Source organism: Hyaena hyaena, unplaced genomic scaffold, assembly GCF_003009895.1.
Source record: "Hyaena hyaena isolate Hyena2069 unplaced genomic scaffold, ASM300989v1 scaffold_165, whole genome shotgun sequence".
NCBI lineage: Eukaryota > Metazoa > Chordata > Mammalia > Carnivora > Hyaenidae > Hyaena > Hyaena hyaena.
The window spans coordinates 604600-627044 of record NW_024080797.1 but is presented as its reverse complement, the minus strand read 5'-3'; the positions used below and the strand labels follow the sequence as shown (position 1 = coordinate 627044).

General features: G+C 49.8%; 1 protein-coding gene and 1 long non-coding RNA gene across 3 annotated transcripts in view; one reads left to right on the top strand and one right to left on the bottom strand.

The window, feature by feature from the left end:
• The window catches only part of FRMD4A (FERM domain containing 4A), a 311284-nt gene extending 295039 nt beyond the window's left edge, over positions 1-16245 (top strand). For both annotated transcript variants that reach the window (XM_039239976.1, XM_039239977.1), the window contains exon 23: positions 15544-16245. In XM_039239976.1, coding sequence (XP_039095907.1) covers positions 15544-15646 — 103 coding nt within the window. In that variant the 3' untranslated portion in view covers positions 15647-16245. The remainder of the gene's footprint in view (positions 1-15543) is intronic.
• LOC120236912 lies at positions 1592-21894 on the bottom strand. The gene is made up of 6 exons (XR_005529801.1): positions 20676-21894; positions 12829-12942; positions 5553-5717; positions 3228-3420; positions 2589-2735; positions 1592-2111 (listed from the first exon to the last, which is right to left on the bottom strand). It is a non-coding gene; the product is annotated as an uncharacterized LOC120236912 (long non-coding RNA).
• Between the last annotated feature and the right edge of the window lie 551 nt (positions 21895-22445).

Below are 22445 nucleotides of genomic sequence, written 5' to 3'. Positions count from 1 at the left end.
GCATGCGTGTCTGGTGCTCTGGGATCTTGTTACAAATGCAGATTCTCAGGCCCATGCATGACTTACTAATTTGGAGCAAGTGAGGAGTCTGGGCAAATTGGGAACAGATATTTGGGTCCTTGAAGTATACTTTTATCAGATAGAGGAGGTGGATGGTCATAAACAACCAGTAACTGATGTGATAAAAAAAAAAAAAAGAGAGAGAAATAGGGAAATACACTAAAGGGGTCTTGGAATCCGTCCTAGGGCTTGAAAGTTCTGTATGACTTACAGGGTCTGTCACTAACGCTTGGGTGTATAGTCAACTGATCGTTCCACTGTATTAATAAGCTACTAATCATGTCTGTGTCAGTTCCTCTCTTTAACATGACCTCTCTTCTCTTCCTTCTTCTGCCTGCCTTTGTTCAGAGAAGCAACAGAAAACTCGCCCATTATGGATGGGTCTGAGTCTCCAACTCACCAAAGCACTGATGAATAGAGGTACTGTAAGGGCATGTTCGGGGTTCCCAGCCTGCCCCCCTTCACTGTTCATGAGTTTGTGGGCTCAGGGCCGCTGCATGTGTTGCCGTGGTCCACACCATCATTTCCAGAAGCAACTTCTGAATGATGTGGAAGCCGTTATTTTTATGCCGTCTTTCTAGATACGTGTGGAACTCTATGTTTGTATGTTTTTATATCGGATGTTAGGTATTCCCAGACTCCGTACAGATACTGGCAGAAGCCTTTACTGGTGTAGGGATCAATGTCCCTGAAAAGAAGAGCATCCTACAGTTTACACCGCAAAGCAACTCAAACAGACTGGGTTGATCCAGTCACCTGAAGGTCGCCCCTGCTTTTATCCAGCATTCCTGAGGGACAGATACTCTGCCAGATGTCCTGCTTTCCAAACTGTGGTCCATAAATGGGCATCACCATCCTCTCTACTTGGGAGCTCATTGGAAATCTGGACTCCTGGGCCTACTGAATTTGAATCTGCATTTGAATGAGATCCCTGGGTGAATCAAATGCACATGCAAATTTGCGAAGCACTGTAGGGGATATCAAACCAGTGACACCTCCTCTGGCTCCCAGGGACCAAAATCTATCTCGTGGATAAGACGGTGAAATGTAAATAGCCATTCAGGGGTCAACTAAAAAGATAAGGACACTATTCAGAAGTGGACAAAATGTTGTAAACTTATCCAACCAAAAAATTCTGTGTTCCAGGAACCATGCTGGAGACCAGAGTTCCAAGAGTTCAAGTTCAAATCCATACCTTGAACCATTTATCAGGAGCCATGCTGTGAGAGTGAGGAAGTGCAGGGCGTAGGTATTCAGTATTCTGAGGGGATGATCTGGTTTCAGGGCACTACCTCTTGAACTTGGGCCTGGACAGAGGCAGGGTGCGGCGCCTGCAGAGGAGCAAGCACACAGATGTTTGGTAAACACCCAAGAGCCTCATTTTGCTATAGAAAATGAGCCAGACTTCCAGCTCAGAAGTAGGGTGGACGAGATCACGGGACAGTGTGGAGTTGGCAGATGGGGGTGAGGAGAACACGGGCTGAGCCTGTGAGTGGAAGATGATGTTAAACAAAATTCATCCGAGGCGATCTGAAAGACTCGATTGGTTTTATTCACCATTTATGAAGGAAGCAGTAACTCATCTCGCAGAAGGAAGGAGCGCGGAGGAGCTATAGGAAATGAGACTTGAATAGCCAGGAGGAAGAGGGAACAAGGAAGCTACGGGAGGCAAAAATCAGTTGGTTATTGTCAAGTCACTCCCCGTGAGGGGTGGCAAGGGTCTGTCAGACGCCCTAACTGGTCAGGGGATTCCTGAGTGCCTGGTTTAAGACTCCATTTCAGGGCGAGCTGAAACAGAGAGGTCTGTTTGGTGACGTGGGGCTTAGGGTGAGTGACTAACATTTGGGGACTCTCTTGAACATTTCTCTCCTTTTGATCCAACTCTCAGCCTGAGAGAGGGGATCACAACCCACTAAGGCTCCAGAGTTCGCGTGGTGAATGTGTGTGTGGTATTTACAGGTCATGACGTCACGTTCGTTCTTTCCGTTGGTCATTCTGTTCCTTTTCTGAAGTTCTGTTCTTCAGGAGATCATTTGCTGGGCGGTTAATGGCTGCGAACATGTATTGAAAGCTTTTCAGAGAACAAAGTCAGCGAGACAACTGTCAGTATAGCAGGATCATGCCCACTGTCTAGAGTGCAGGTTTTTACTGTTTATTTTTTAAAGAGAGCACATGAGTGGGGAAGGGGCAGAGAGGGAGACACAGAATCCAAAGCAGGCTCCAGGCTGTTGGAACAGAGCCCGACACAGGGCTCGAACTCACAAACTGTGAGATAATGACCTGAGCTGAAGTTGGACACTTAACCAACTGAGCCCCGCCAGGTGCCGCTAGAATGCACTTGGGAGCCACGGTCCCCAAAGACCCCTCTGAAGGAGTCACTTTCTTAAGTCAGCTAGCTGGCTTATCTAGTGATCACGTGTAGCTGAGTGTCCACTCCCCCAGAAAGGTCTATCCAAGTGCAGCAAGTGGTGGGGGCCACAGCACCCCATCACCTTGCCCAGCGGAATACTCATCAGGGGCTATCTTACCATCAAGAACAACTTTGGCAGAGTGCCTAGGAAGTCTTGTTAGGCAGCTATTGCCTTAGCAGCGGATTCTGCAGCCTCCTCAGGAGTGCAGGACAGGTTCCTCGTTGTAGCCTTGTTTGCACTTACTCCTGTCCCGGGGGGTTGGATCTGTCAGGGGAAGCCAACTTTGAATCCTTCATAGTAATTCCTGTTTAAGTCTAAGGCTTAGGACTCCACAGAGCAGCACCGTGGAGGCCAGTAAAACTGGGGTGTCTGTACACCCCACAGGCGGTTTTATTTGGTTACCCTTCCCTTGGGTCCCTTTCTTTGAATAGAGCCTGGGTCCGGGCTTCTTAACCAGGGATGGGGACACGGTAGAGAAGGGACTGGGTCCAGCCCAGAGAAACTGAGCACTGGGAATCGGGCAGAAGTTGTGAGGGGCAGAACTATGGGATCACAAGCACTGTGGGAAATCCAGTCTTTTGGGGGTTAGATCACCTTCCGTCTGCAGTGGCGTGAGCTCTGTGAACAATGGCATTACGTTTACAGGCCGCGGCAAGGAAAATGGTGGACAAAAGAATCATGAAGACCTCTCATGGCATAAGTATTAGAGAGAGGATGGTCAGAGAGGGAACGAGGAATGGAAAGAAACTTTCTTACCCCACTTGAGTTTGAGTTCCCCAGCTTTTGCACCAGACCCAAAGTCAGACAGAGCCTTCCGGAGTTGTAAAATAGGCACCCCGGGTCCAACACCTTCTAACTTGGCTGCAGGGTCAGTGGTCCAGAGCTCTTGGGAGGGTCCTTTCCCTGAGTCTCAGTTTTGCAAATTCATCAGAGTAAAACAGTCAAGTGTCTGCAAACGACAAAACGCTAAAGATCTGATTGCAGTTCACTATAAGGGAATTGATGAGGAGGACATTTGGCTACGTCTGTGATACACAAAATGTACAGATAATAACTGGGTATATGAATAACACACCAGGACGTATCAGATTTCCAGAAACTTCATACAGTTTCAAGACCATTTGTACTAATAACGTGACCCATACTAATAATCTAAGAAGGTTTTTATCACTTATTTGACAATGCTTCCCATGGAGGCAAATAAACCTAATTAGTATACCATCTTGTCTAAGGTGAGAGAGAGTGTTCCCAGGGACACTCTAGGGAAATCCCAAAGTTACCTTAAGGTCAGGAAGACCCCCTTGAGAATCTGGTTACGAGAAATTGTTGAAACATCAACAGGTTTGAACACAGGACTAAAAAGGATCCCAGGTCGTTATGAAATAATACTTCATTATCTATCTAACCACAGTGACAGGATGTTAAAGGCCAACAGAGAAAGCGTCCTAGTTGTGAACAAAACTTAGCTCTTTTAATATTGAGAAGACTGGGTTTGCTTATGTGATCGAAGACTTCATAAACACCACATGAAGCACACAGGAAATTCTTTTGCTACGACACACAATCTTTGCTGCATAGGCAGATTACTTAAAAGAATCTTCCAGTCCTTTTAACCGAAATCCAAATTCTACTTTTTGCACCAGGGTGCTTTTGATACTAAAACTCATTGGGGTGGCTCGGTCGGTTAAGCATCTGACTTCAGCTCAGGTCATGATCTCACAGTTCGTGGGTTCGAGCCCCGCATCAGGCTCTGTACTGACAGCTCAGAGCCTGGAGCCTGCTTTGGTCCCCTGTTCACACTCTTTCTCTCTCTCAAAAATAAACATTAAATAAGAAAAATTTTTAAAGCTTATTAAAAAACTTAAATCCATTCCCATCTTAGCCAACCTGACCATGTATCAAATCCCCTTCCCACAAACCACCTACCAATTTTCAGATCCACTCAGATTTTGTTCCATGAAACAAAAAATTGGTAGGTGGTTTGTAGAAAAAGAATCTTGGGAAGGGAATTTGGTATGTGGTCAAGTTGGCTAAGAACAACCAATCATTTTACCCGACTACTTTTTATCCACACTTGTTTCTTTTTCTTATTTATAAGTAATTTTCATTACATATATTGAGGACAATTCTTAACCCTCCGAGGGTTAGAATAGGCCCATAGGCCCAAATATCTTTGTAAAAGGAAGTGAAAAGTTGATAAATCTGTGTTCAGTAATTATTAACATTTTAGTATTTTATTTGGAAATTAGTCAATGGAAGTCCATCCTTTAACTTAGCTCACTGTAACTTTCAGGTTTCAAGTGACTGAAAATTTTGCAAACTTTTTTTTTTCTTTAGAGAAATAGAGTGCAGGGGAGAGGGACTGGGGGAAAACAGAGACTCTCACACAGGATCTGTGCCCAGCACGGGGCTCCATCTCACGACAGTGAGATCACGACCGTGAGATCACGACCTGAGCCAAAATCAAATGTCACATGCTCAACCGACTGAGCTGCCCAGGCACCCCTGGAAACTATTTTTTAAGTAGACTCAGCATAAGCATAACTATTGTTGAAAAGTTGATTTATAAACTTTTATCGTACTTCTAATTTTCTTGTTCTTAATTTTTACTCAAAGTCTCATGAGCATTAAACAGCTGACTGTCCTCTTAAATTGTCTTTTTGGTGACAAATTCCGTAACAGAGAACATGAGCTTATTTGACTTTTAGTTAACCTAGGAAGAAAAGAATCCTTCTGTTTCATGCTGGCAATTCTAAAGACATGCATTTTAATGAAACTAACCAAATTAAACTAGCTTTCATGTACTGAAGATTACCCTAAACCACACGAACCTGAAAAACATTTGGGTTAGTTTTTATTATTCTTAGAGTATACATAATCTGTATAGCCCTTGTCTGTCTTTAAGCCAAATAAACAGAGCCCTTGGCAAATTAATTTTGGCACTGTCATCCAGGGGCAGAGAAGATACACACGTAGGGTGTGCGTACAGACACTTATAAAATCATAGAAACAGATACCAAGATCTTAAAGCTTTTGTTTAAAATTTTAGCCATGAGACAGGTGAAATACTATAAAACTCACCCATTTATAAGAGAATTGGATCCACATCATCCTTCTGATAAAAGAGTAAGTTAAGGTGACAAACTTTTCACCGATACTGGTGAAGACCAGAGCTTTCATTTCCCTAGTTTCTGAAGAACACCGTCTCCCGCCTTTTTTCCCCTCTGATAAGAACCACCTTGATTCCTAGAGAGGAACAAATAGAACACTTACATCTCGATGGCACAGAGAGGAAGAACCCAAGTTCATTTAAGAAGTAATATTGTTACCCTAAGGCCAGAATTTTACAGTACCTACAAGCCTCTTCAGGTGGGTCGGGGAGGTGTGGGGATTGTTAAAAAAATGACAGGGGGGCTTTGAATTGCTTCCATTTGAATTGCTACATTTCTGCTCTTGTGAAGACTTGATTGGTAAGACCACTACAACAGTCGTTTTTAACTTCTCAGAATTGGGCTGCAGCCTGAGTGAGATCACAGGCTCACCCCCGTGCTGTCCCCACTGGGTCGCTTTCAGCCTGCTTCTCTGTCTCTAGGAGAAGATCTTGATCTAAGATGGAAATCTAATTTAGAGCTGTTGGTCTTTTCCATGGTTTTCTTTCCCTCTGGGTGCATAGCTTCATTTAGTCTAGGAGGGGGAGGGTCTCCAAGAAAGTTCCTGTCAGGCCCTGAATGACAGCTTTCAATTTAAGCAACGTCTGACCATAGAGCTATTTTAAAAATCCATTCATAGGTCCTGTGCAGTTTCAGCTGGGACAGTCAGACGTGCAGTCCTGACCCCATGCACGCAAAAGGCATCCTCAGGGTGCGAAGCCCACTACCATCCCGAGATGCAGAGCCATTCCCAAAGGTGGCCAACAGGAAAACAGCTGTCCCCGGGGGGGGTGGGGGGGTGGGTAATGGGTCTGGAAACGGAAAGGAAGGGAATGTGCAGTTTTACCTTCGTCTCTCAAATGGGCACAGCAGATCACGGAAAGCTGCCTCTGGTGAGAACTGCACCCTTTGCTCGCTTCTGCCGGGACCTCCCTTGAAGCAAGTCCTAAGCAAGTGGAGCGTATAGCCCTGGAAGCTACCAGAACTGGGCAAGCCTTTCCAGAAATTTCAATTTTAGTTTCCTGTTGGCTGTTTAATAGAGTAAGGGGTAGCAGCTTCCCATCAGCTCTGAGAAGGGCTCACATGGAGGCCCACGTTCAAGGCCAGTAACTGGGCAGACTTTTGTTCACGGTCGTGTAGTCCCGTCCGAGCAGAAGGCAGTTCAGTAGCAGACCAGGAGCCCTCCAAGGTACAGGACGACGGAGGGAAGCAGGCAGTCATGTCAACCTTAGGGTCTCTGGTTTTAGGTACCTCTTGCGTCTTTTTCACTATCCTTTCGCAGTGCTTCTTTTAATGAAACTGTTTTGGAGTCTTCTGTGTGCTAGTGTAACTCACTCTGCTGCATTTGGCAAACATGCTGTCAGGTGCCCTTAAATGGATGAGCTTGTCTCACTGGAATGTACCCAATAATGGCTAACAACCTCAATAAGGAGGTAAGCTGAGGGAAGCTCAGATTATCAGAAATTGAGTTTATTTGGGAACGGCAGAATTGCACCTTGGGAAACACATGCCATAGAAGCTACAGGGGAATCCGTTGAGGGCTTGGGCTGGGCTTTATTTGTAAAGGTGCGAAGAGGCAGGAGTCTGGCCAGAATCTAAGCAAACTCTTTCGATGGAGGATGGGAAGAGATCCTTGACAGGCGTTCACTGCCTCGGCCTAAGTCTCAGTATTCTGTCAGTCAAGCATTTATGGAAAATCAGTCTCTCTGTTCTTAAGTTCCATTCTGCTGAGGGCACATGCGTGAGAGTCTCCATTCCTTATCCATTTTAGAGAGCAGTCCCTTCACATTCCCCACTCTTGCTCACGATCTTTCGCAGAAAGCATGGCTGATCAGCTATGTCGTTTGCGCACTGTTTCCCCATTTTTCCCTTCCTTGAGCAAAGATGTGGTTAGATGGAGCACACGTCCCTTGGACCTGAGGAAGACCATCCTCTGGTGTCTTGTCCCACAGGAGGGAACCAGAAACTGGATTTCCTGGGCCTCATCTGAATTTGCAGCAATGTCAAAAACCAAACTATGCATCTCTGTAGGGATGAATGAAGTTCAGAAAGGTCCTGAAGAGAATGGAGAGACTGGATGGTGTCTTCTACTGATTCTGGGAATAGCTGTAATTTTTGTAAGGATAGGTTAAGTTTCTTCTGTGAGCCTGCATTGACTGTCTCTATTTTGTCCTTGACCATAAGTGACTCCATTTTAATTTGGTTCTGCAGTTGCTCTTTGTGGCCAAGCCCCCATTTGGGGCAACGTTCACCCATTGTATTGCCAAGTGTTTTTTGCATGGACTTCACCTTTTGATGACCCATGGTGTTCTTCTTCACCATGCCATGAATGGACCCCTTTCGTCAAGGTGAGAGCCGCTTCAGGAATAGGAGCAAGCTCAAGGCCACACGAGCAACTTCTTATATTGGGTCAAAGTGGAGGGTCAGGGCAAGGAGACTTTGTCCAGGGTACAGGTGTTAGACTGGCATTTGCTTGCCCCACGCTCAGCACAGAGCCTGCTCTGGATTCTGTCTCTAAAATCACACAAAAGATTTAAGAATGTGGGGACACCAGTGTACTATAGTTTGCATAGGTATCTGTATTTAATTGGTTGAGTTTAGGTATCTTTGGAGAAAGGTAAAAACGACACTGGGAAGCCTGGGAGCATAAGTTTAACTGTGTAAGGTGACATCAAAGGGAATTCAGAGGTCGCCTGTGCTGGCATTACAGATAGAAGAAAACCTGGTTACGGGAAAGACCACAGGGTCTCAAATGTCATGGACAGAGTGGAGTTTCAGATGGCGAACCCAGCAGTCTGAAAGGTGGTCTCCCTTGGCAACTGCCTGGAAGATCTGGAGGAGGATATTCTATTTCCAAGTTAAGGAGGAACAGAAAAGAACAAACGAGAGAAAACACAGAAGTGGAAGAGTCTGGCTAATTGTTGCCCATGCTGATTTTCAGAGTAAAGGAGGGCAGTGGTGGAAGTCAGGAGTTCTGCACGCCCGGCCGACTTCTCGGGGTAGCAGGCCCCATGGGATTCCCTCTGCTTCTGGCGGCACCAGGGACCTCGCTGCCCTTTTCACTCCTTGAAGGGGGGACAGATGAATGTGAGAGTCACATGCCTTCAAGTTTAGCCACGCAGGAATTGCTAAGCAGTCCTAGGAAGGGTCCTTCAGACCAGCGAAGAGGGAGTCCCTGACTTGACATAGTGCAGGTATCAGATGTCAGGTTGTATTCCTGTTCAGCATAAGCTCCTCGAACTTGTGAGAGGCGTTTCTGAGAAGAGAGAGTAAGTAGCAGTATTTCCTGAGCCTTGCTGGGCATTGCGGGGGTCAGGGTACTGGGCAGGAGGCAGGTGCCTGGATCGGCCGGTCACTAGTTTGTAGGGAGGAACCTGTTCAGCAGGTAAGGACTTCAGATCCGAAAGGACCCGTGACCACACCTCGGTCTAGGGAAATTCCCAAGTCGCACAGAATTGTCCTAATGGGGTTTGAGTGATGCCGTTTGTCCTTCCTCCTAGTCCTGGAGGTTGAGGACGATAGGGCGACACGGCCTTCGAGGCGGGGGAAGGGCTCTGGTGCTCCCAGACCATCAGGAAAGTGACTTCCAAGGTCACTGTGCAAAACAGGGTGGGGGGGTAGGAGGGGGGGCAAAAAGGGTTGATGGCTGCAAGTAATTGTTTTGCTACAAAACTGGCAGTTTGTTGACCAAAAAAAGCTTCTACCCAGTGAAAAACATAGATTGTGACCAATACATACCTGTTCACTTGCTCTTGACGATTATGTTAGTCATGAAAATTTCTCAAGACCTTAAACGGCTGGCCAACATCTTAAGTTAACCTTCCTTGCTAACAAATTTTGTAACAGAGATAAGCTGAATTTAAATAACTAGTAAACACGGGTAGAATAAAAGTTGCATGTCTACATTATATTTAATGCTGATGACTCTGAAGACATTCCTATTTTAATTAAACCTACAAATCTGAGCCTTGATTTACTGAGGATTTATCCCAGATCACAGGAACTTCAAAAATATGTGTTCTGTTTCTCTATGTGTGGCAGTTTTAGAATATTTCACTTAATAAGTGCTTTTTAAGCCAATTAATTAAAACTCTTTTACAAGTTAATTTTGTCATACCATCCAGAGCTAGAAAAATGCCCCCCATTTACAACATACATCCATAGACACACAGATGGATAGAGATCCCAGTAGCTCTCGTTTTCAGTTTTAGCCATGAGGCCAGTATGATCATGCAAAGCTGACTCATTTACAAAAGAACAGTTGGAGCTAAACTGTTTCTGGAAGTCGGAATAATTTCAGGTTACCTACTCAGACAGCCAAAGCATCTGTGGAGAAGATACTTAAGATTTTGATTGGCCTAAACTCCAAATAGCCTTCCCCCCTCTTTTTTTCATCTGCTACAAAACGACCTCGCTGAAGTTTGCATTTCAAAGAGAGGGCCTACCAGCGAAGTTCTTGCAGGTAGACCGTTCCCAGAAGCGCTTTGTTTCCTAATTCCCGATCTCTTAAAATCCCTGCAGGCCTTTTGAGACAAATAGGGGAGGTTTGGGAATTGCTAAAAATGGTAACTGGGATTTGCAGTGCTACTCGAGCTATCTGTGTTCTGATCAAGACTCGATTTGTTCTGAGACAGGGATCCCTCTTTTTAATTCCTTAAGAAACTGGGGTGCAACACAGGCCAGCCATCCAACTACATGATCTTTGGTTTGCTTCTTTTCACCAAGGAGACCTTCAACTAGGATGGATATCCGAAGATTAATATGTTCTAGATTTAGACCTTTATCTCTGGCTTGTTTTAGTAAACCTTCCACAGACTCCTCAGAATGTTTTCCTTTCCCTCTGGGTACACAGTTTCATTTTGGTTCAGGGAGAAGGCCCCCAAAGAAGTTGCTATCTGGCTCTGATGGTGATTGTGTCCTTCCCATTTGACCAACTTCTCACCATAGAGCTACTTTGAATCCTACCTTGCCAGGTTGGAGCTCAACCAGTAAATATTCCTGGTAGCATGGAGCAGCCCATGGACACAAAAGGTGTCCTCAGAGAGGGTACAGAGTACGACTCTCGAGATCTAGAGCCGCTCCCAAACATGACCAGAACAAAGACCGTTCCCAAGCACTGGCACCCCGGGGCCGGAAATGGAGTTCAACCCACATTTCTGCCTGACCGTACAGTGGGGTCCCCAACAGGATGGGTGCCACGTCCCGAGCTAGGACAGCTGTCCCTGGGAGGGAAAGGATCAATAACCTGTGGGTCTGGAATTGGAAAAGAAGGGACGTGAAATCTTCCCTTCCTCTCTCGAGTGGGCTGCAGTAACCTGGGGGAGCCGACTCTGGTTAGGGTTCTCACCCTTCTTTTTCCAGGATTTCCATCTGTGGGCTCTGGAACAAGCGAGGCTTCAATTACAGAGTGTAACTTGGGCGTGAATCAGATTTGACGAGGGGTCCCATTAATTATAGTTTCCCCTTGGCTGTTTCAGGAATAACTGGTAGCCGTTGCAGGAGAGTTCCTCAGCATCCCGCCAATTCTGCGAGGGGCCCGTATGGAGGGCCCTCCTTTGACAAACTTGTATGCATGTGCTCATGTAGCCTCTTCCAGGTGCAAAGACCATTCAGAGGATTAATACCATGAGTACTCGGGTGTAAAGGACGATAAAGGAGGGTCCCAGATCCCATCAGTCATATAGATGAGGTTCTAGGTACCTCTTGTGTCCTCAACTTTTCATTATCCTTTTGCAGTTAATCTTTCAATAAAGCAGTGTCAGAATCTGGAGGCTTCTGCATGCTGACTGAAATAGGTAACCCGTTCTGTTTGTTTCACCTGGGAACCCTTGCATTCGAGTGCACTTCTTAAATGCGTGAACTTCTTTAACTGGACCATCCCTCGTAGTGACCACTGCACTTCCAGGTTGTCTTCGATACTCCTGGTCCATGTGCATGAGAGACCGTAACTTTTTTTTTTTTTTTAACCATAAAACCACTGGGGTCTGGGGGTGAGGGTCACCCTTAGAGCATGGAGATCCTCAGGATCCCATGTTTAGTCTTCCCAAGAGCACAGGATACTTAGGGTTCGGACTCAGGTTTTGTTGGACAGTGTGCCTTCCATGGGAGATGTCCTCTTCATGGAGGACAGCCTTTCCCTACTCGTCTGGCCTAGGACCTGGTGCCGCCTGCTGCACGGAATCGTCTCTGGGTGGCCGGTGAGCTGGTGTGAAACTTGCTCGTCCGGGCGCACCTTGCCCTTGCACAGGGGACTTCTGCTTTGGAGAAGGCCGTCTCTCCGTAATGGCGGCGAGTGCTGTAGCAGCGGCCCCGTCCAGCAGTCAGTTCCCTGGCGGAGGACGGGGAGCCATCCCGGGAAGGTGCTCCCTTCTCAGTCCGGAAATCAGACCCTTGCAGGAAATCGGCCCGTTTTTCAGTTCCCTTCTCCGGAGGGGGTGAGCTTCTCCATTCACGTGTCCTGCGGTTTCGCTGCAGCCTCAGACCCTTTCACAGAGGCCCTGGTAATCCCAGCTGGTCTATGGCGATTTTCCCCTTTGTGGTTGTACACAGCTTCCGGGCCCCCAGGTCGTAGACCTAAAATAAAAGCAGTTGCGCCGGAGGGTGGCACACCCAGTTCTTGGGAAGCCGCGGATCCCGTCTCTGGCTAAGCGTCGGGTCTGTCAGCGACGAGGGCTGTGCCGCCGGCTGGCGGTCTCGTGGTGTCCCACAGTCCGCCTCATCGGGTGCAGTTTCCGGAGGTAGGCGGCTGCACTAGCGTCCGCCCAGCCCGTTCCGTAACCAGCTTCTAACGGTCACCGAGCGCGGTGGCCAAGCGCGCGGACAGCTGGGAGGCGCCGGACCCGGGCCCGCCCACGCTGCAGCTCTGGCTCAGCGCTTCCCGCTCACACCCGCTTTCCCACCCCTTGACCTCGCGTGCACGCGCGCAGAGCCGCAGTCACCCGGGAGCGGACGCCGCGGACCGGCCGTGAGAAGGCCGTGCGCGCGCACCGCCAGCGCTTCCCAACACGCAGCTGCGGCCTGACGGCGCGCACCCCAGCGGGGGGTTGGTAACTCAGGCTGAGCGGCCGGGCCTGCAGAGTAAGCAAGGGCCGAGCTCTCGCCTCAAGCCTCGGGTCCGTCTACACGGAGTGTTAGCACTGGACAGGGCAGCCGATTCGACGGGGAGCTTAAGGCCTAGAGAGCAGAGCTCGAAACGGAGAGGTTCTTACCCAGGGCCCTCAGACGGTGACAGAGAGAACTCGGGGTTCGCAGGTGCCATTGTCTCTGTTTCTTGTCCCTGAAGCCGGCTGAAGTCGTCTTTGGATCCCACGGCCGCCGCCAAGCTGTCAAAAAACAAAATTCAACTGAGTAAATTTTACATTTTAAATTTTAAAGCTTACGGAGTTTATTCAGTCAAGCTGCAGCCCCCGCACCTTGAGCTGAAAACCAGCGCCCCCGTCTTAGGAACCCAGTCTCTACAGGATCAGGAAGGCAGCTCCGGAAGCAGCTCAGAGCCCACCCCACCGTGTCTTACCCATCCCCAAGCCCCCCATTCATCTCCAGAAGCTTTGCAGGTATTTTAAAAGATCAGGATTTAGGAAACAGAATCCTTCTTGGAGAAACGTGCCTTCTTCCCCGTGTCTCTGAGCCGGAAATGCTGTCCCGTAACCCCGTGCTTTGAAGTGCAAACTTCAGGGAGGTCACTCTAGCCAGGAGGGAAAAGCTGGGGGAAGGCTCCTTATCGTCGAGGCAAATGAAAATCTTCAGGGTCTTCTCTACAGCTGCTCTGGCCCTTTGGCTGAGCAGTAACCTGAATTCATTCCAGCTTCCAGAAACACGTTTGGCCCCAACTGTTCTTTAGAACCGACCGAGTTGGGCATTCTCGTGCCGGTCTCCTGCTTACGGGCACCATGGAGCTGGAGGTTCCTCGTTCTTGTCCACTTCTCCTTCCTGCTCCCACTAAGAACTGCGTTCTCAGGAGGAAGCCCATCCTCTGGGCGTGAGGGCTGCGTGGCCTGGCTTGGGCTTCCACCCTGCTTTGAACCAGGGACGGGGGGTGGGGTGGGGAGGATTCAACTTAACCCACCTGCCCACCCAGAGAGAGTTAGGGAAGATGGTCCCCCCACAAAACACTATCTGCCGCCTGTAGATCCAACCAACTTTTGCCAGAAAAACATTCTCAGCCGCTCGGGCACAACGGCAAGGGTCAGTGTTGTCAGCGTGGAGAGAGAGTTGCCGGATGGGTACAAGGGAGTTAGCCCTTTACTACTTAAATACCTAACAGCTCTCTGTGGCTGGCATCCTCAGGGCGTGGATGTTACTTTGCTTCTGAAAGCAGCATTATTTCACTGTATTTCAGGCTTTCCAGGCCCAGGACCCTCATTAAAGGCAACAGCCACAGATGCTTTGTGTTTTCCAACTTTCATGGGTTTTTAATTTACAAAGGTTGCTTTGAGAGAGAGAGAGCAGGGGAGGCGCAGAGAGAGAGAATCCCAAGCAGGGTCCCCACTGTCAGCCCAGAGCCCTCCTCAGGACTCGATCTCTCAGACCGTGAGATCGTGAGATCATGACGTGAGCTGAAATCAAGAGTCGAATGCTTAACCCACTGAGCCACCCAGATGCCTCTTTCGTGGCTGTTTTAAAAGCCCGATGAGAAACATGTACAAAGTCCACAATGCCTTCAGCCATGTGTTCCTAGAGAGATCGGCGTATCAAACAGAAAAATGGGTTCAAGTGCTGACTCTTACAGACCGGTTCAGGGGGCTGCTCTGGAACCGCGCTGTTCCCGGCACCATGTTGGATCAGGGTCTCTTTCCTTCCCCCATCGCCACCCATAACCCAGCCCAGGTGTGGGGATAGCAGCAGGGGAGGAAATTGGCTTCGGCCATGTCTGCAGAATCCTTGTGGGGTTTCCAAAATGGGGCGTCGACCTTCAAAATCCAGCAGTAAAACCACAGACCTACTAACCCGGCGTCACAGTCCAACACCATTCACGGGAATGTCGCGTCAGCGGCTGGAGGCTCAGGGCCCTGGGTGTCACCCCGTAGGAATCAGTACCACCGTCTCAGAGGATACTACGCACGAAGCGGAGAAAAGCAAAGAGCACCCAGGGGACCCCAGGCCCCCCTGTGCCGTTCGGACACAGCACAGGGTGTGAGCCGTGCCAGCCAGCACTGGGCCGGGACAGGCGGACGGCAGGGGCTGCTCCCAGTCGCTGAGCCGGCCCCTGGGCGCCTGCCCGGCAATGCCACCCCCTTGCCACATTCATGGACGTGAAGTTTGACCTTCATCTTGCCCTGAAGGAGCCAGCTTGGGGTTAGAGAGGGGCTTTTTCTCCTAGAAATGATTACTGGCTTTAACACATCTGTGTCATCATATGTAAAAATTACTTCTCCATCTACGTGGTGACTTTTTAAAAGCTCTTTTGTTTTCCATATAGTTTCCTATATGTTTTACATACATTTTGATCATCAGAAAACGATACATGTTACTTAAACAGCACTGACTCCGAGCGCCTGGGCGGTGGCTCAGTTAAGTGTCCAGTGCTCGGTTTCAGCTCAGGTCAAGATCTCCTGGTTCCTAAGATGGGATTTGAGATTCTCTGTCTCTGCCCCTCCCTCAACACACCGTGTGTGTGTGTGTGTGTGTGTGTGTGTGTGTGTGTGTGTGTGTGTGTGTGTGTGTGTGTGTGTGTGTGTGTGTGTGTGTGTGTCTTGCTCTTTTGCTCTCAAAAGAAACTTAAAAAATAAAAAGTAAACAGCATCAATTCGGAAAATGTTTAAACCATGTTCGAAATCCCACCTGTTTCATGATTAGGAAACCCGACCTTTTTGAACAAGCTTCCACCATAGAGGGAAAACCCGAGGTTCCGCCTGAGGCCTCCTGGCGCAGAGGCGAGGTGCTGCTTCCCTGACCACCCCCTCTCCTCCTTCCCTTCCCTGCAGGAGCTACGCCGACAGCTGTTTCCTGGACTCCTCCCTCTATCCAGAACTAGCCGACGTCCAGTGGTACGGGCAGGAAAAAGCCAAGCCCGGGACCCTCGTGTGAGCCAGCCGGCCTCAATCTGACCGCCTCAACGCCATTCTGAGATCACCTCACTGCCTCTCATTTGCCTTACCCAGACGCACTGTCACCCTGCACCAGCTTCGGCCCTCAGCACTTTTTTTCTCCTGTCTCCGCATCCCCTTCACCCTCAAAAACCTGACTGAGGAGACATTCTGGAAGGTTCCGGTCCCACTGTGTGTCCCCTGGCTCTTGCGCCCACGGAGAGCCAGGCGCCAAACCTCAACGGCACCTTGGTGGCTTCCCCATGCCGTGACAGCCCCCAGGCCAGGAACCATCAGGGAAGGTAGCGGACTTCAGACTCCTGTGGACAGGTGGCGCTGGCAGAGAGCAGGCAAGGGGACCTGAGTACAGGGTGATCCAGAAAGACCCTGACGCCATGGTCGGCCTGTACTTGGTGAAGAGGAGGCCCTGCTCGCGTGGGAATATATGGGACTCTGTGGACACTTGAGATATTCCGGGGGGAGGGGGGGGGAGTGGCTGTCAGGGGAGGGGAGAATGAAAAAGGAAGCTTAACATGTCAGAGAGGCCTCTGAGAATCACAATCAGTTCTATGCTGCCAAAGATTAAAAAAAAAATAAAATAAAAAAGGGGGCCAAGAGGAAGACCTCCTCTCTGCAGTGACATCTTTCCAATTCTCCATGGCTCCTCCTCATCACAGGACAAAGTCCACCACGTGTCAGTCCCCCCCCCCCCCCCCCCCCCCCGCCATCCGTCTCTCTAACCGTCCCACCCGCTCTCTCAGGCCAGCGCTGGGAGAACCAGGCCAGCTGCTGCCCCGGGTCCCCGGGGGTGTGGACGGGGAGGGGCAGGCCGTGCCGCCCGCCGGGCCTGCGCAGGGGTGGGGGGGGTCCCGTCCAAGGCCGCCACACAAAGCTGCTCTTCTTCCGGGAGCTGTAGGCACTGGAAGGTGGTGACTGCCAGAAGCGCTTCTCTCTCATTAAAACCACCAGTAAACGAGTGTCCTGTTGTTTCGCACAAGGTGTTTCGTTTTCATTTTGTCCGGGAAACCGAGGGAAAAGCACGTCGCGATCCATTCGCGTGTTGTAACTGTCGTGGCTCATTTTCTATTTGTTAGCACTTGTGTGACAAAGGGCTCACATGCGACTTCGCTCGGGACCCGGTCACCAATGTGTCACTCAAAGACCCCAACAAAGCCCTTAGGTACAAAGATTTTCTCCCGTGTCTACGAGCTAAGGCGGAGCAGGGGGAAGAAAAGCCCGGCTCCCAGAGGGCCCGGACGCCCTCGGCATCGGCAGCTACCTGGATGTGCCACGTTCGTCTGCAGACACCAAGAGACGGAGAAAGGAGAGGAAAAGGCGTGTGGGAGCTGCACGTTTACATGTGTTTTGAGCTATGCTTGATACACAACCGGAAAGCCATCTATCTTCAAAGGCCTCAAAAATACTTTTGTAATAATAACGAGCGCACACTCCTAGTTGGGTCATTCGACATGGCACAAACGCGGTCCCCACAGAGGTGGTACGCTGTGCTTACCGGCGCAAGTGGGGGGCGGGGGAGGGCATCCCTTTTCAAACTTGTAAGGACTTCCTAACGGAAAGGCACTTGGACAGCCAGGGACAGGAGCCAGGGTGGGGTGGTTCTGCAGGAAAGCAGAACCACAGTTAGCTTTAGCGTCGAAAGAAAAATCTTTGTTTCTTACGTATGTGGAAGCCGAGAGTAACGAGAGACTCTACCAGACCAGGAGGGTAGGACGGACACGAACATGAATTCCGTGCCAGTGCTCTCCGTCTGCTGCAGCTTGGAAAGCACCGTGGGTCCCACTGAGGCTGGGACCACTCTGGGCGATCCGGGGCCCGGTGTCCCCCCTCCGTGCACCTCACAGCTGGACAAAGGGACATATTCACAAAACACCTGGGGAAACCTTGGTTCCAATGCTGTGAAGTGATTGTAGGGCTTGAGGGGGTGGGGTTGCCGTCGCCCTTTCTCTGATGATCAGAGCTACAGCCCGCAGGTTTTCTTCCTTCCCCATTCAGAATATTATGCACTGGGCCATTTTTCGTTCTCCCCAGTGACATGCGGATAATCAAACTGAACTCTGTGCAACAGGGAAAGTCGAGAGAGAAACCGAGGAGGTGACAAGGTCACGCGGCTGTGCATTCGCCCCGTAGTTTCAAATCCGGCCTGACGTCCCGTCGGATCACGCTTTTGGCCCAGTTGGGTTTGCAAGGAATCAGAGACGAAAATTCTTTCTCAACACTTGGGTTTTGGATTCAGGAGGCAGAGAGGAATGGGGTGGGAGGGGAAAATCCAGTTCAGACAAAGACCACGATAGTCTGGTAGTAAAGACGGAGATGAAGTCAAACAGGTTTTACTGTTGAGCTGCGTTCAGTTACTACAAAATGTACATACGGTTAGTCCTTGGAGGCCGACATGATTCACGACCAGTGTGGTGGGAAACAATAGCTATTCTGTACGAGCACTTGCAAGCTCGTCCCCGATCCCTGTATCTTTAAAACAAAGTAAGATGGAGTATGATGCCCCTGGTCTGATATAAGCCCCTACTGGATTCTTTGGATACGTGTAAGAAATTGCCTGTTTGGCCTGAAGACTGTTGGGAACACCTACATCAGACTTTGTTGTGAGACAGGTGGATTTTTTTTTTTAATTTTATTATATGCAGGTGAGTGTTGAAACTGTTAAAATTCCGATTCGTTTTCATTCAGTGTTAGTTCTGAATATAGCAAACCCCCTCCAGGTGCTATCAGATGACCAGTTACTGCTTAGTTAACTAGGTGTCAAGTTTTACATATACATTAATGTCAATAGTTTATTACACATTGTGTAAAATGGACTCTAGTTTAATAACGGGGAGAAAGGATTGGGTTGTTCCTGAAACTGACTGTAGAGCATGTAAAATGATTTTCCTGGATTCTGTTCAACTGTAATCAATGAAAAGGATGTACGTTGTAGACAAAGTTGCAGAATTAAAAAGAAATCTGCTTTTAATTTATTCTTTTTGTATTAAGAATTTGTATAGTACCTTTACATTTTGCAAAACAGTGTTGTCAACACTTATTAAAGCATTTTCAAAATGAAAAGATCTCGGTGGCCTCTTGGGAGATTTTGTCTCTAAGTGACCCATGCTTCGGCATGCTCTGGAAATCTGCAGTTCGGGTGCCTTCGCCCTCCTTGGATTCTTTTTTTTTTTTAAGTCAGTCTAAAGCTGATATCCTCGTTGTCCTGCTAGACGCAGTGAGCTCCATTTGTGTGGTCGAGGCGAAGGCTCCCTTACTGTGTCTTGTGAGTTGTACACACAGGATATATTCTCAGTTATGTTCTCCTACCACACAGGGAGGCCTGGGGGTTAGAGGTCAGTCTCGGGCAGGACGCTACGTTAGGATTTGTACTGTCGTTTCTTACGAATCGGCACCAGTATGCAGTACGTGCCGGGGCTGGGTCCTGTTCCCACGAAATGGTGGCACCAACGCCGAGGGCATCTGGGCTCTGGAGGCCGTCCTCAGGCTGGCTGTGCGGCCCCTGCGTCTGTGGAGGGGGCCCGGGGCCAATCAGGGAGGCGGGCAGGACGCTCAGGCTCTTGACTGCTGTCAGCCCTGCGCTCACAGCACGGCTCAAACTCCATCACCGCCATCTGAATCCCATCGCCAGCGCGGTAGCCTGCTGGGCCCCCAGGTGCAAACAGCCCCCCCCCCCTCATTTGACAAAATGGTGCCTGGCCGACTTCTGTAGAGAATGCTCTGCCGTCGCATCCCTGGTCCCCTGGCCCAGCGTGCGTCTCTTCACTAGCAGGAGGCTCCAAGTCCGGAAGCCAAGAACGCCCCTTGGATGGAAAGCTCTTGCTGAAACCTTTGCCACCCAAGCGAGTGAACACAGGTCCAAAATAAAACAACGCCCCGAGAACGTGAGGCACGTCAGAGGCGAGCCCATTAGGACACTTTACCCCTCCTAAGCCCTTCCTCGGGAAGGCAACCGGGGCCTGTCTCAAAAAATCATCGCTGATGTCGGACAAACAGATATTCTTTAAGTCGTGTGTGTTAATCTGTCATAGCTCAGCAAATCAATTCAGTATCTCCTCATGACCATACCATGAAGGCAGCTGGCACACAGCAAGACGGGACTTCTCCACTTCTTCCCCGCTTCTCCCCACCTTTTACACTACACGCACGCGCGCACTCCCCTTACATCGTGCTAACCAAGCAGTTCCAAACAGCTATTATTTTGATTATTAGAACACAAAACGCCCAGTAGGAAGCATGAAAAATAGCCAGGCGCCCTGCTGCTTTGTCCCAGAATACCAGTTCCAAATAGCTCATTCGGAAGATTCTCTCCAAAGCGAGTGGCAGAGAACCACCGGTGAGGGTGAGCGGGCCGTCCTTCACTGCATGTCTGGGAGTGAGTCCAGGGCCTCAAATGCTCCCCCCTCACACGGATGAGGCACAGGCAACCACTGCACAAGGGGAAACGGGGCAGCCAGCACTCAACAGACAGAAGGAAGAGATCCAAACGAGCCCAGAGGAGACATCAAGGCGTGTCTAAACGCGATCTCACTGCTGACCTCGTCTGAGGAGCCGGCTGGTGGAAGCCGCGGCAGAGAAGAGGGAAAGAACTGCCGCCCCCCTCCTTGGCCTTGAGCAAAGTCTCGCCCCCGGCCCACCCACGGTCTCTTCAGAGAAGACCTGAAGGGCCTGGCTTGACACGCAGGAGTCTAACCAGTGAGACTGAGAGAATTTGCACATTCACAATTGCACCAAGACTTTTTTTTTTTTTTTTTTTTTTTACCAGAAACCCATTTTTCTCTCCATCAAAACAAGTGGGTTCCTTTGGTGTTTCATTCATTCATTCATCTGTTTTCTACGAAGCCCAGTGCCATCTAGCTTCTGTGTTCCCCACTCGACCAAAATCACTCCTGTCGAGGTCAAGGATGACTCCCATGGTACCAAAAAACAATCGTTAATTCCTGTAAAGGTCAAGGACGACTCCCGCGGTACCAAATACAATCATTAATTCTCTGTTCTCATCTCACGTGACTTACCGGCTACGACCCAGCAGATCCCCCGGTGTCCTCTCGGGTTTTCCTGCTCACGACGGTCAGCCAGGGCTCTCTTTCCAGCCTCCTGGGTAGTTTTCATCTCCCTGGTGCCACAGCATTGGCGTGTCCCAGCTGTCTGTCCCCTTTACCATCCACCACTCTTCCGGTAGCTGGCCTCCGCTCTCACGGTTTTAAGTGTCGTGCAGGGCCCGACGACACCTGTTTTCATCCCCGTCCCTGAGCTTGGACATACTCCTGCCTGTCCACGTCTCCCCCTGACGATGATCTAACATGCTCGCATGGCCAGAGCTCACGTTCTGACCTTCCCCCTTCAAACCTGCTCCACCGTCTCCTTCCTCGGCCCGGCCACTGGCAACGCCGACCATCCAGGGCTCGGGCACAAATCTTGGGATCATCCAAAAATCCTGCAAGCACCCCTGGAGGCTTTCCGGTCATTCTTCCTCACCTCACAGCTGCAGCAAAGTCCCTGGCCTACAGAGATTGCTCTTCTATTGTGAGTGCAGGGAGGGAGATGATAAAAAGTTCTAGAACACACTAGAAGGTGCTAAGAAAGCAGGGTCAGTCAGTGGTAGCTACCACTCAGGGTAGGGGAAAAAGGCGAGGGGAGGTTAAGGCTAGAAGCGTGGAGGTGCCCTGTGGAGCGGGGAGTCAACCCTTTGAGGAGCGGACGCAGTGGGCGCCCCAAGCACCTGGCGGGGCCCACAGAGCTGGGACTCAGGCCCTAGAAGGGGCCGCACAAGCCTACGGCACCGCAGTCTGAGTGGCAGAACAACGCTGGTTCTCCAAAGCATGGAAAACTGGCAAATGGAACCAACTCCTCCTTCAGGAATTAAGCGCCCCTGCTGGGCTGGAGGGCCGTGGCCGTGGCCGTGGCCAGCACTACCAGGGACAGGGAGCCAACGGAGAAGCAGGTGCCTCTGCCCGCCTCCTGGCTCCAGTCTCTAGCACGCCTGTGGATCGGGAGGACCGTGGTTCGCAGAGTCTCGTCTCATGTGTGGTGGCAGCAGGGAGAGAAGAGCCTCACGACCTGCGCCCACGGGCCAGCTGTGGCCACCAGCTCGATAGCAGGCCCACGGTGCCTCGTCAAAGCATGAACCCCCAAGGCTCTAAGATCAAAGAGAGGCTTGTAAAAGCTACTGCTACATTAAGAGCAAGCCGCTCTTCGGTTTTTAGATTAAACAAAAAATTGTATCAAGAGGTCTGGGTGCCTCAGTCGGTTAAGTGTCTGACTTTGGCTCAGGTCACGATCTCACAGTTTGTGGGTTCGAGCCCCACGTCAGGCTCTGTGCTGACAGCCAGCTCAGAGCCTAGAGCCTGCTTTGGATTCTGTGTCTCCCTCTCTCTATGCCCCTCCCCTGCTCATGCTCTCGCTCTCTCTCTCTCCCTCTCTCTCTCTCAAAAATAAACACACATTAAAGGAAAATTAATGAAAAACTGTATAGAGAACAAAAAGCCGCAAGTACCTTTCTGGCCCATGTGAGCACAATGTGAGTCATGGTCTCCAAAGGAACAGCAAGTCAAAGCCGATTTTCCCCAAAATAATGAAGTCACAGCATGTACCTTCTCACGTATCTTTCACATCAGTAACAAGTATTGAGGACTTTTCGCTCTCAAAGTCATCTGTTACTATAATGAAGATCTGGGGATAAACATCAGAGAGAGACAAGAGCTAGATGCTTCCGTCCAATAAACTGGGTGATGAAGCGCCACTAGAGGCCAGAAGCACCCCTCTGGGTCTCCAGCACCCGGCTG